The 13,834-nt window shown below is 39.1% G+C and overlaps 1 protein-coding gene across 2 annotated transcripts; it reads left to right on the top strand.

Annotated features, from left to right (window-relative positions):
- The first annotated feature begins 3,165 nt into the window (after nt 1-3,165).
- Nucleotides 3,166-10,885, top strand: slc52a3-2b (solute carrier family 52 member 3-2b). Of its 2 annotated transcripts, none has more exons than XM_026185571.2 (4): nt 3,166-3,282; nt 7,804-8,857; nt 8,962-9,085; nt 9,661-10,885. In XM_026185571.2, the coding sequence occupies exons 2-4, from the start codon at nt 7,842-7,844 to the stop codon at nt 9,871-9,873; spliced, it is 1,353 nt and encodes a 450-aa protein (XP_026041356.1). In that variant the 5' UTR covers nt 3,166-3,282; nt 7,804-7,841; the 3' UTR covers nt 9,874-10,885. The 2 variants fall into 2 exon arrangements, with proteins under 2 accessions (XP_026041356.1, XP_026041355.1); XM_026185570.2 differs by lacking the exon at nt 3,166-3,282 and adding an exon at nt 4,618-4,769.
- The last annotated feature ends 2,949 nt before the right edge of the window (nt 10,886-13,834 follow it).

The raw sequence follows: 13,834 nt of genomic DNA, 5'->3' as shown, positions 1-13,834 counted from the left end.
TGTTTTGTGGATTTGGAGAAAGTTTACTGGGGTGAACTGTGGGAGTATGGAGTGTGTCTGTTGTTACAGGCCACGGGGTCTATGTATAATCAAAGTCAGAGCTGTCCACATTTCTGGCACAAAATCAGGCATGTTTTCAGTGGATGTTGGGCTCCACCAGGGTTGAACTTTATCTCTAATCCTATTTGTCATATTCATTGACAGTTGAGGTGGTTCAGGTATTAAGTTAAGATGTTTTATGGGCTGCTCCCTATGAAGGTTTTCCAACCATGCCAGACTGGGAAGAGATCTCAGGGTAGGCCCAGAACATCTTACACTGTTGGAAAGCCTCGTTGCTTTTCTCAAATGGTGCCAAATTTGATGCATTTGTCAGTTCAGAGTTGAGGATGTGGGTTGCATCAATGAAAGACAAATCCTCTCTGTCAAGGCATGCTTGGACAACTGACCGCTATAGCTGGGTCAATGCTTACAGGTGGGCACCAGATACTCAAAACAAGATTCAATAGCAGTATAAGCTGATTGGCTAATTATTTCCTTTTAAATTCCAAAAAACATTTTGTTTGATAACATTAAACTGAATCTGCCATATTACCTGACATGGTATGACAAAGAAACATCTAAATATTAGGCTAAAAGAACATGTCAGTCACTTTAACTACAGAATGTGTCTGAAGGTCAAGTGTTTATGATAGATTCTCAAAGAAATGTAATCTGTTGATTCTCAGGAACATTGCCCTCCTGTTGGTGACTCTTTCAGACTCCGTTGCAGAGTACACGCAGTACCAAAAACACAGACATATTTATTTAAACATGGGCCCAGCTGTTTTGAAAAAGAAAGCAGGGTATTGTACTTCTACACAAATATTCATTATGAATCCAGGTCACAGGAGTGCCCTTTAGCCTACTTCCAGTCCTGAGTGGCTTTTTGTTTTGGTTGTTTTTTTTTCTTTTTTTGTTTTTCAAAACAACTTCTGTCCTGTGACTGGATATCAGTCTTCATTTCCCAGTGATAAACACACATTTATCATGAGGCAACATTTCTTTAACTGGTTATAAGAATGTTTTAAGTTTTAAGGGTGCTTTCAGACATGAGCACCTCTCTGTGGTTTGTGTGTTTTGACATTTTCAAAAACCCGGTTGCCTATTTAATGCTTGATGTAATCAGTAGTGTTTGGTGATTGTGGCCAGCATGGTTCTGTTGAAGTCTTTCGCCCCAGTTTTTATAGAGTTGACAATGAATTGATAAAGAAAGGAGAGGCACAGTTTTCTGCACTTTCAGCAAATATTAATTGATATAATTCAACACTTTAAGAAATATTTAGCTGATTTTGGACTCCACATTTATGCATGTGTGTGTGTCAATGACTGTAGAAAACAGTGTGTGTGTTTGTGTGTGAGTAATAAACTGAAAAGGCTCTTATTTCCCCTTCTGAATATCGTAATGCCAAAAAGATTTTCAGAGCCGAAGGTTACACTTTGATTTCTATCAATAACTGATGTTGCGTGCTGTCGCTTTATCCCTGCTTGAGCTCCACAAAAGTTGGTATGTGCTCTGGAACTCCCTCCTTCCTGCTCTAATGTCTAAAAGTCTGACTCTCCTTCTACCATTATAAGTAAAATCCTTTCTTCATCAGTCAGCCCTCTGCTTCCAAAAGTATGCGCATAGGTTGAAAACAGAAGTTAGTAAGTCTTGGTGTTAACTACAAACAGTGTTGGGGAGTAATAGAATGCATGTACCGGTGTTCGAAGTCGCAAAGGAATGACGTCACAAGAAGGTGATTGGTCACTTGCAATGTTGAACCTGGAACAACATTAATTATGATGATGTGGGAACAACGCTGACACGAGGAAATCAGATCGTCCATTCCGCTACAGTTACCATTTAAAAAGGTGATAATTAGAATACAGTTACTCTGTTGAAATAAACTGATTACACGGCGGCCTTTTCCTGTTTCATATGTTTGGCTATTCCTTCAATCCAAACAAAACACGCAATAAGAGGCTCTAATGTAAGCGTCCTGTTAATGTTGGTGGCGTTAGTTACACAATGGACCCGAAGCCAGGACAACAGAGCCAGCAGTGCATGGGCAGGAATTTATTTCTTACTTGGAAATTCCGACATCACTTCACATTTAAAGAAGAAAGGGATGGGCGAGAGCTGACCATGCAATGCAAACTCTGTTTGCCTGCAACCAAGCTGCTCTCAGCATCAAAAGACTCCACCTCCAACCTAAAGAAATATCTTATTTTTAAAAAACTAACATTAGCCTAAGCCTACTGCAACTACCTTGTTTTAGTTGTGCTAGCTACCTGGGAGATGTGCCACTAAAGTATCTTGGATTTACTATTGCTGTGTGATTTATTACTATTACTGAAGGCTATTCGCCACCGCCAATTCTTTTGTCCTCCACTTGTCCAGGTTCTACAATTTTTTTTCAAGGACACCCTTCACACCATGCCAATATATATCCCGTTTTCAGCTAACAGCCATTTGGGAATCATCTCGTTGGTGCAAAACTGCTATTTTATGACTGTCAGCTGTTGTCATGTCTGGCATTTTTCACAGATTCAACTAAAGAAATGGTGACATGTTATATATTTTTGGACAGGCAAACAGAGAAGAAATTTAAGGGACAGGAGAGATTTTCTTATGTAGAATTATCATGTATCAAAAGTAATTTGTTTCATATAACAGTCATCAAATTACAAAGAATTTTGTTTTTCAGGAAAGGAGCATATAATACCAGTCAGTGCTGAGGTGGGTGCAAGGACACTCAAATGAAAAGCCATCCAGTGACGTTAGTAGTCAGCAGGGGTCATTCATTTGAGCTGGAATTTGCGCTGAACAAAAGCAAGACTGACCCCAACGAACCAGCCAGTCAGAAAGCTGTCCAAAGTCATCTTCTGGTTGGCTAGACTGCCAGAATTTACTCTACCCAATTTGGGAAAAACCTTCATGTTGCTGTAATAATGCCATAGAAGATTTTATACAGGTTTTTATATGACATATAAATTGCCTTTTCCACCCCTTTCTCTACAGTTTCTTTTCTCCGTGTGTACCTTTTCCTGTTATCCAACTGTTTCTACTGCTAAGAACTTTGGTTCCCAAACTGAACCCCTGGCTCAGCCCTCCTCAGTGGTCACATGACACAGATTCTTGTAAAGTACAAAGCCCACATCTCACTGTGCATTCATACTCTATAGACAGTATATCAGAAGGAGACTGCGCTGTTACATGTCTGAGCGACCTTCATTATAACTGACTCTGCTTCCCACAAGCAGGTAGGTGTTCCCTTTGTAATTCAGAATGATAAACAGGTATAAAGTGATTAATGGAAAGCACTTTCTGTCTTTAGTTTTTAGTGTATTTGATTTATGTGAAAGGTTAGTAGATGAAGAGATTATTGTTACTAATAATCTGCATTTTAGAAATACAGGAAAAATTCTTTCATTTTTAATAAACAAATAAGGCTTTTCAGCATAGCAGCTTTCCCACAAAGTTGCGTCTGCAGCTGCTAATCTAAGACTTGCTGATAGTTCTTTGGAGTTCATATAATCCCTGACATAACTGTATTTAAATTAGATGTTAAAGATGTGGATGATTTCATTTTCCTTACGTTGATTTTTTTTTGTGTCAGGTGTATGTGTTACATAGGCTGTAGCTCCAACCTACTCACTTTTGATTTGTCATGGAGGTATTTCTGTAGTCTATTGATACTAGATAGTGGAAAAGGGGTGGGATTAAATAAGCTTATGCTTATGCTTCTTCCTGCTCCTTTTTGAACATGGACGTTATTTGGAGTTGTGGTTGCTCGTTTTCCTTTTGTTTGCTTTGTTCATTTGTCTCTTTTAATTCTATTTTTTTTTATACTTTTTCAACATGTTCAAAATAAAGATTCAATCAATCAATCAATCAATCAGTCATTTGATTTATTTATGTATTTTTTTTTTCATTTAATTTTGTGTAAAATAAATGAACCAAATAAAGACAATGATAAAGATAGTGATATTAATATTGCAATGCAGTACTGGAACACTACTTCATTTGGCCCGTTCCTATTTTAGCAGTCTTTCCATATATTCAAATTATATATGCCAAGAGTGAAGGTTTTGGCTGCTAAAGTGCCATGTCATGCTGAACTTGACAAACTGGTCTGCTTAGATGAATCACTGCATCTACACCATCTATGACTGTGAAACAGTCATCCATAATCCATAGTCATACAGTGAAAGCATTAGAAATTAGAGAGCAGAAGAATGAAGCCCCAGCTGCATGGAGTTAACTGTATACTATAAACTATAACTCTACTGACTGTGAATCCAAAGGCAGCCGTAACCTTCCTACTCACTCTGCTGCCTGTGTGTTTAAAGGAGGGGAGACCATAAAGTCCCAAGCTGGTTGGAGGAGGAAACAGGAAAGGGAGGAGTTCTTATTGACACCTCCCCCTCCACCGGCTCTCTTTTCCTAAGCTCCCTGAAACACAGAGCGAGCACATGGCTGCCTGGTTTTGAAACCGACCTCACTCATGGTGGTAGAGGACATGTGCGCCTGTGCAGTCCCTCCCCTGGCAAGTGCAGAGGAAAACGGAAGCAGAATGCAAGCCTGTATGTGTGTGTAGAGAGGTTAGAAAAGGGGAGGGCATAAAAACACACACACACATTTACGGCAGATGTAACAAACAAAAAAAGGTCGAATCAGCCAAGAGTGAAGGTTTTTGGAAGGAGAGAAGCCAGGGGAGAGTGGTTTCTTGTTCCTTGTTCTGAAACAGGTAGGATGATTGATTTTGTGTACTTACAGCAGCATAGAAATGATGTATGACGGAAGTAAGGGTGATTGAATTGCCTGGTTATCTTAGATCCTAAAGCCTCAAGTTTTTCAGTCCATCTGTTCTGTGCTGTAGTCCATCTGCTTCCCTCCAGCATTAAAAGGTAACAGAAATGAAAAAATGCATATAAAATGGTTACAAAAGGCACCAGATAATTAAGTTTAGATTGCAGATCAAGATTAGGAAGATCAGGAAGTTATATCAAGGTAACCTGACGTAACAGCCAGAGATTCTTACTCGTTCCTGATTCACATGACATATAATCTTGTGTATTTTAGAAGTTTGACACAATATATTGCGTTTGTGCTATATAGCCAACCCTAAACGTAAAACATGCTTATATCTTTAATTGATTGGCACTAATTGTTCATAGTCATTATCAAGACTTACATTATTTTTAAAGTTACTTAACAATGATTTCTTTTTGATAAATATGTTTATGTCAGAACCACATGGTGTTTTTATGGGAGCACCGTGTCAGTGTGCGAAAGGTCAGGCATCCATTTCTAGACTGCACATGTGAGAAGGATGGAAGAAGCTTAGAAAGACAAATGCTGTGAAGGTCAATGGCTCCTACTTGAAACAGTGACTTTAAAAAAGTGTAATCAAATGGCAAATTAAGCTGTAATGATGCATGATTTCATTTAAGTGGGTGAACAGGATAGTAACACAGTATATGACGGCATATTGAAATCCCCAAAAAACAGGGATTCCAGATTAGGGGTTAGTGATTAGAACCTCCATGGGCTTGCCAAGTAGAAGTCAGAATCAGAATCAGAATACTTTATTCATCCCGAGGGAAATTAGGGGTTACAGCAGGCAGCACGCTAATGGCGCATGCGCACTCACAAAGGAACCTTCTGACCAACTTTACACAAACATCACATTGGGCAGACATGTCAGAAGGTAGGCTGATAGGAAAAAAACAACGAAAATACACTACATGAGGTAAGAGGAGGAGAAAAAAAAACTCCACTCAGACTGAGCTCCTAGTGGGAGAACAGTTTGATAAAAGAAAAAACACCTCAGCACAAAAGCACATGACTATCAATACACCATAGAAACACGAGACAAGCAACAGGGCGGGTAAAGGGTAAGAGAGAGCCGGCGTAGACAGAAGTAGAGTAAGTAAAGTTTATTTATATAGTGCTGTTCAAGAAAAAAGATCACAAGACACTTTACAATATAAAATAAGATACAATGACTAAAATGTTAGTAATATATAAAGATAAATAAGACCAAGCCTACACAGTGCGTCTCAAACGTTTTAAGGGTATCATCCATGTACAAAGCCAGATTTACTAAATGGGCAAAAACAGGGTGTAAGCGCAATCCCAAATAGTGCTTATAGGTGTGTTTAGTTTTACAGATGATTTAGAAAAGAGGCGCATTTCTTAAACAAAGGAATTGTCAGCTCATTTCAATATCAAACCAAATGCAACAGGATGAGTTGCAGAAATATCAGCTTCCACTTCTTGCATGCAATTTTGTCACTGCTTTATGTTTGTACTTTTTTTTCTTTTTGCCACATTTGCAACACATCTCAACACCTTAATAACTCTGGTCCCTTTAGTCCAAAGGAACCAAGCTCTATAACTTGGGAACCACAAACAGTTTCCTTTTGTCTTGAACTTAGACCTGGATACCAACAACAACCATTGAACAGCTGAACTCAGAGACCTGGTAGTTATGTATGGGTATAGTCGTTCACTAACACAGAGAGGCATCTGATCATGAAAAACTCTCACAACCAAAATCACAATAATCGAGGCGTGATTAAATACAGGCATGTAAATTCAATTCCATTTCAGATATTTAAGATGGGCAATGTTCTGCAGATGATAAAAACAAGTTTGTACAAGACAACCAACCTGCTAATCATAACTGAATGTCCGATGAAGTTACACCCAGATTTCTTACAGTTGGGCGAACTGACGATGAAGTGGATCCAAGATTGTCAGATAACATGAGAACATAGCTGTCAGGGAGATAGAGAAGTGTTCTCTTTGGTATTCTCTTTGCCCACAGCCCTTCCAATTTTTTTGCTTACAAGCAGACAGTTTGACCAAGATGTCATAAAAGATTCTTCTAATATGTGACCCTTATTACAGCAAAATTGCAGAGTATTAAGGCCTTGCCAGGAAAATTTTTTTTTTTAAAATCAATTTGAAATCTTTTGGATTTGAAATGGGAAGTCCATGCACAAAAACTCTTGAACGCATTGCTACTGAAGCAATAAAGAGAAATATAAAGCTTTATCAACCTGGTTGGATATCAGAGACCTAGAGGATATCAGAGGCTGGTTGAAAATAATTCACAAGATTCTCAAGGTTATTTCTGCTTAAGGGGACAGTATTAACTTATGACACCAATGTTCTATGTGCTGTTTCCATAGAAGAACTCATCTATTAACTTTTGTGTCGAAACAATGAAATAAAGATGATGAAAAAGCTCATTGTCCTTTTGCTGTTGTTTAGTTATGCCACCTTATCTGAAGGCTTTGTTTCAGAGAGAATTTTTTTTTACTTGTTTCGAAATCTATCAGAAAAAGACTTCCATGGAGTATTATTTCTTTTCATATACTATTTGGCTCAGGAATTGATATATTGGTATGAAATATAGTGCACAAATTCATGTTCCCTACAAGATAACTTTAGAAACTGTTCAAAAGTAAATGTTACCCTAAATCACGATGAACATGACTAACATCATACATGCTGAACATCAGTGACAACCTTTGCTCAAAGCTCCACTGTAATCAACCTCTACCGATGAAGCCTCTTAAACTAATTGCAGTTAAAAAAGATACACTCTACAACTCACTTCATTGAAGCTCATTTGTACATAAATGCAATAAAGCAATAATCCATCAAATGCATGCAAAATACACATAAACATTTCTTTGCCTGAAGGTTTAATGACTGTTCTTTTAAATGCCACTAATCAGTCGCGCTTATGCTGTGTCTCTATGTTTCAGATTCTGTAGGTCTTCATTTGCTCACTTCTGCTTGCATCATGTCGCTGCTGACTCACGTGCTGGCATGTCTGTTTGGAATGGGCTCCTGGGTGGCCATCAATGGGATGTGGGTGGAGCTCCCCTTGATCGTAAATGATATCCCAGAGCACTGGTTGCTGCCCTCCTACCTCACAGTCCTCATCCAAATGGCCAACATAGGCCCTCTCTTCATCACGCTGATGCACCGCTTCCGCCCAGGGGTGCTCGATGAGCGGCCGGTCATCTACGGCATTGTAGGATTGGGCATCGTTGCTACATTCCTTCTGGCTTTCCTTTGGAAGCATACAGTGACCTTCGGAAACTCTGTGCATAGTGTTCCACTGCTGACATTGAGTTTCCTGCTATCTGTGGTGGACTGCACCTCATCTGTTACCTTTCTTCCTTTCATGATGCGGCTGCGTCCACAATATCTCACAACGTATTTTGCAGGTGAGGGCCTCAGTGGTCTCGTGCCTGCAGTGGTGGCACTTATTCAAGGCGTTGGTGTAGTTCACTGTGAAAATGCCACTTTATCTAATAATTCCAACATAACTGACAATGGAATGCTACAGGCCATCTACCAGCCTGCTAAATTCTCTGCACAGGTCTTCTTCATATTCCTTAGTGTAATGATGGTCGTGTGTCTGGTCGCTTTCCTCCTACTCAATCACCACCCAGCTGTGGCTCGTGAGAGAAAAAGCGAACGGTACTTCAGTGGGGAACTTGATCGTGAGAAGAAAGAACAAGGCCTATCTCTGAATGCCCAGACACCAGAGCAAAAGCCCATGATCAGCCCCTCGGAGGCTGGCAAGAGGGAACCTAGGAGTTCTTTCGGGAGGGGGACATATAGTATCTTTGAGGTGGTCTTTATCTTTGTAGTGTTGGCTTGGGTCAATGCTCTGACCAATGCAGTGCTGCCTTCAGTGCAGTCCTACTCATGCATGCCTTACGGGAACAAGGCTTACCATCTAGCTGCCACCATGGGAGCTGTTGCTAACCCTGTGGCTTGCTTCATCGCCATGTTCATACCAATAAGGTGAGCTATAGAAAAACTACAATAATTATAAAATACTAATCAAGACCATAGATCCAAGAAATAAGTTCTAAGTCACCAATAGCTTGTAAATCTTTTCTGTCCAGGTCTCTTGTCTTCATGGGAGTTTTGACCATTTTTGGGACTGGATTTGGAGCCTACATTATGGGCATGGCTGTTCTAAGTCCCTGTCCTTTGCTGGTCCACAGTACCTCTGGAACTGTAGTCATAGTAAGACTCTTTATTTTCTTGCATGTACTTACTGTGTACACAGAATAAAATTTCAGACTTCATGCTCTATCTTGCATCTTATAAAAGCATGAAGCCACCACCCATTTGCAATACTCACTTAGCATTTATGAGATTTCCTGTGATTAAGGTGTGTAGTGTGACTGACAGGTTTTACAATATAATGTTAAGTCAGCTTAGTCTCATCTACTTGATGCTGTCATGGAAGAGCTGTGAAAGTCCATTGAATGAGTCAATGAGTCAAACATTCAAAAAGAGTACATTGTTTTTGTGCACTGGCACAGGCAACTATGCCTCCACTTTGCTGTCAGATGTGCCTTTCCTAATACACTTTTTCGGAGCAAAAGTACTTAATACTAAAATGGTGTTAACAGCTAAAATACTTTTTCAGTCACCAAACTGAATAAGAAACCAAGCGGCTACGCACTGAATGCTACTAAGCTAACCAAGCTCCAACCAGGATATTCTGAGCTCCTACTTATTACTTACAGCAGTAAGAGTAGTAGCAGTAAGAGTAAGTCATTCAATGCACAATTCTAACAAATTCTCTGTTGCAGGTGCTGGCCTGGATACTCTTTGTCCTCACCCTGTCTTATGTCAAAGTCATCATTGGGGTGATCCTGAGGGATGAAGGCCACAGTGCCCTCGTGTGGTGTGGAGCTGTAGTGCAGCTGGGTTCAATGCTTGGTGCTCTAACCATGTTTCCACTTGTTGGTTTCTATCAGTTTTTTAAATCGGGTGATGCTTGCAACACTAAGTGTCCAACATAGATGTAAAATGTGTTTAAGTTCAACTCTGCTGTACAGAATTCTAGCATTAATTGCACTTGTTTTAGTAGAACTGCACTTATTCCAACTTGTAAGAGAGCTGGCAAGTTATAGATGAAAATCCACCACAGTATCACTCCGTGTTTTTTTTAACCTAAGTTCTGTTTGTAAATTTCATATACTTTATCAGTAGTTAATGATGTATGAAGTACACATACACCCAGTGCTTAGAAAAATTTTTGGACCTCCTCTCATAAAAACAAGAAAACACAAATAATTTCACAAAGTTTGAATTCACACTTTTATACCCAAATCTGAACGGACAAACTGGACCTTATCTGAGAAGTCAGAATCAAGCACAACATTCAACCACTAACACAAACATTTCTGTTCAGTAATACAAGTAAATGAGTATAATTTGTCATCTTAATTTTGAAAAATAATTGAAAGACAAGCTTTATTTTTATTTATTTATTTATTTTTTGTGAAACACAAAATTTGAAAAGTCTACTTGCAAAAATTGATGCAGTCTCTTTAATTCATTAAAGAAACATAAAATAATGATATTGGTAATTACCAGTATTATTAATATAGAGCTGCTGTGGCACAAACCTTACATTGGATGGTGATCTAATAAATTTGTTAAGCACTATATCCATCTATAGTGTCTCAGACTACAAAAAGACCAAACTAAATAGTGTTCTGCCACTGAATATATCAATATAATATACAAAACCTTGTTGGTTCAAAAGGTCAAAGCTATTTTACTTGAAGTTTGAGCATCATGTCAGATGATGATGTTCAACATGTACTTTATTGATTTTGCTTTATAAGAAGTTATGGTACTGTCGCCTTTAAAATGTGCCTCAATTCTATAAAATGACCTGGGCATTTTGGGGGATAGACTACTGTGTTGTTTAAATAAAACTACAATGTGCTTTGTATATGTTACTGAAGTGGAGAAACTGTTGAACAATACCAAATAAAACATTTGTTTAATTACTGTCTAAAAAAATTGCAAATTTGCATGTTGTTTTATCCAGAAAATTGCTTCTTCTTTTTGTAATTCATCCCTACACTGAGCTCTATACATACATTTTATTCATCCTCTGAACTATTTAGCCAAGGGTTGCAGGCAGTAAGAACCCTGGACCAGCCACCAGTCCTTAACAGGACTAAGGCAAGAAAATTAAACATTCAGGCTAATTTGCATCTTAGGCAAATTTTGAGAGGCAAAATAATGTAAAATTAATGAAGTGGACACAGAATATCATATGTATCAGTCGATTATCTTGTTAATAATTTCACCTCCTCACTACGTACGACTCTGGATACTGTAGCTCCTGTGAAAACTAAGGCCTCAAATCAGAAGTACCTGACTCCGTGGTATAATTCTGAAACACGTACCCTAAAGCAGATGACTCGTAATCTGGAGAGGAAATGGCGTGTCACAAATCTAGAGGATCATCATTTAGCCTGGAGAAATAGTTTGCTGCTTTATAAGAAAGCCCTCCGCAAAGCCAGAACATCTTACTATTCATCACTGATTGAAGAAAATAAGAACAACCCTAGGTTTCTCTTCAGCACTGTAGCCAGGCTGACAAAAAGTCAGAGCTCTTTTGAGCCAACCATCCCTTTAACGTTAACTAGTAATGACTTCATGAACTTCTTCACAAATAAAATTTTTATCATTAGAGAAAAAATTACCAATAATCATCCCACAGATGTAATATTATCTACAGCTACTCTTAGTACCATTGATATTAAGTTAGACTCTTTTTCTCCAATTGATCTTTCTGAGTTAACTTCAATAATTACTTCCTCCAAACCATCAACGTGTCTTTTAGACCCCATTCCTACAAAACTGCTCAAAGAAGTCCTGCCATTAATTAATTCTTCGATCTTAAATATGATCAACCTATCTCTAATAATCGGCTATGTACCACAGGCCTTCAAGCTGGCTGTAGTTAAACCTTTACTCAAAAAGCCATCTCTAGACCCAGCAGTCTTAGCTAATTATAGGCCAATCTCCAACCTTCCTTTCATATCAAAAATCCTTGAAAGAGTAGTTGTCAAACAGCTAACAGATCATCTGCAGAGGAATGGTTTATTTGAAGAGTTTCAGTCAGGTTTCAGAGCTCAGCACAGCACAGAAACAGCTTTAGTGAAGGTTACAAATGATCTTCTTATGGCCTCTGACAGTGGACTCATCTCTGTGCTTGTCCTGCTAGACCTCAGTGCAGCGTTCGATACTGTTGATCATAATATCCTATTAGAGCGATTAGAACATGCTGTAGGTATTACAGGTACTGCACTGCAGTGGTTTGTATCATATCTATCTAATAGACTCCAATTCGTGCATGTAAATGGAGAGTCCTCTTCACACACTGAGGTTAATTATGGAGTTCCACAGGGTTCAGTGCTAGGACCAATTCTGTTTACATTATACATGCTTCCCTTAGGCAGCATCATTAGAAGACATAGCATACATTTTCACTGCTATGCAGATGACACCCAGCTCTATCTGTCCATGAAGCCAGATAACACACACCAATTAGTTAAACTGCAGGAATGTCTTAAAGACATAAAGACCTGGATGGCCGCTAACTTTCTGCTTCTTAATTCAGATAAAACTGAGGTTATTGTACTCGGCCCTGAAAATCTTAGAAATATGGTATCTAATCAGATTCTTACTCTGGATGGCATTACCTTGGCCTCCAGTAACGCGGTGAGGAACCTTGGAGTCATTTTTGACCAGGACATGTCCTTCAACGCACATATTAAACAAATATGTAAGACTGCTTTCTTCCATTTGCGCAACATCTCTAAAATTAGAAATATCCTGTCTCAGAGTGACGCTGAAAAACTAGTTCATGCATTTATTACTTCCAGGCTGGACTACTGTAATTCATTATTATCAGGATGTCCAAAAAACTCACTGAAAAGCCTTCAGCTAATCCAAAATGCTGCAGCAAGAGTCCTGACAGGGACTAGAAAGAGAGAGCATATTTCTCCTGTTTTGGCTTCCCTTCATTGGCTTCCTGTTAAATCCAGAATTGAATTCAAAATCCTGCTCCTCACATACAAGGTCTTAAATAATCAGGCCCCATCTTATCTTAATGACCTTGTAGTACCATATCACCCTATTAGAGCGCTCCGCTCTCGCTCTGCAGGCCTACTTGTTGTTCCTAGAGTATTTAAAAGTAGAATGGGAGGGAGAGCCTTCAGTTTTCAGGCCCCTCTTCTGTGGAACCAGCTTCCAGTCTGGATTCGGGAGACAGACACTATCTCTACTTTTAAGATTAGGCTTAAAACTTTCCTTTTTTCTAAAGCATATAGTTAGGGCTGGACCAGGTGACCCTGAATCCTCCCTTTGTTATGCTGCAATAGATGTAGGCTGCCGGGGGATTCCCATGATGCATTGAGTTTTTCCTTTCCAGTCACCTTTCTCACTCACTATGTATTAATAGACCTCTCTGCATTGAATCATATCTGTTATTAACCTCTGTCTCTCTTCCACAGCATGTCTTTATCCTGTCTTCCTTCTCTCACCCCAACCGGTCGCAGCAGATGGCCGCCCCTCCCTGAGCCTGGTTCTGCCGGAGGTTTCTTCCTGTTAAAAGGGAGTTTTTCCTTCCCACTGTCGCCAAAGTGCTTGCTCATAGGGGGTCATATGATTGTTGGGTTTTTCTCTGTATCTATGAAGCGCCTTGAGGCGACTTTTGTTGTGATTTGGCGCTATATAAATAAAATTGAATTGAATTGAATTGAAAATTTTTGATTATGCCACCTACTGTTGCAGCACATCCCACAGGTACTCTATTAGTTTGAGATCTGGTAGCTGTGGAGTACATTTGCATACCTTAAAGTTAATATCATGTTCAAGAAACATTATTGAATTGAATGAGTTCTGGTGCATTATTCTACTGAAAGTGGCCATCAGAGGATGTGATCATAAAGGAAT

The sequence above is a fragment of the Astatotilapia calliptera genome, chromosome 11 (genome assembly GCF_964374335.1).
Source record: "Astatotilapia calliptera chromosome 11, fAstCal68.1, whole genome shotgun sequence".
In the NCBI taxonomy this organism is placed as follows: domain Eukaryota; kingdom Metazoa; phylum Chordata; class Actinopteri; order Cichliformes; family Cichlidae; genus Astatotilapia; species Astatotilapia calliptera.
This window is presented reverse-complemented; position numbering and strand designations above follow the sequence as displayed.

Bases quoted from the DNA above. Each gene is read 5' to 3' on its own strand.
- slc52a3-2b (XM_026185571.2), top strand. From the start codon at position 7,842: ATGTCGCTGCTGACTCACGTGCTGGCATGTCTGTTTGGAATGGGCTCC. The intron at 8,858-8,961 runs GTGAGCTATAGA...TTTTCTGTCCAG, and splicing joins GCCATGTTCATACCAATAAG to GTCTCTTGTCTTCATGGGAG. The intron at 9,086-9,660 runs GTAAGACTCTTT...TCTCTGTTGCAG, and splicing joins CCTCTGGAACTGTAGTCATA to GTGCTGGCCTGGATACTCTT.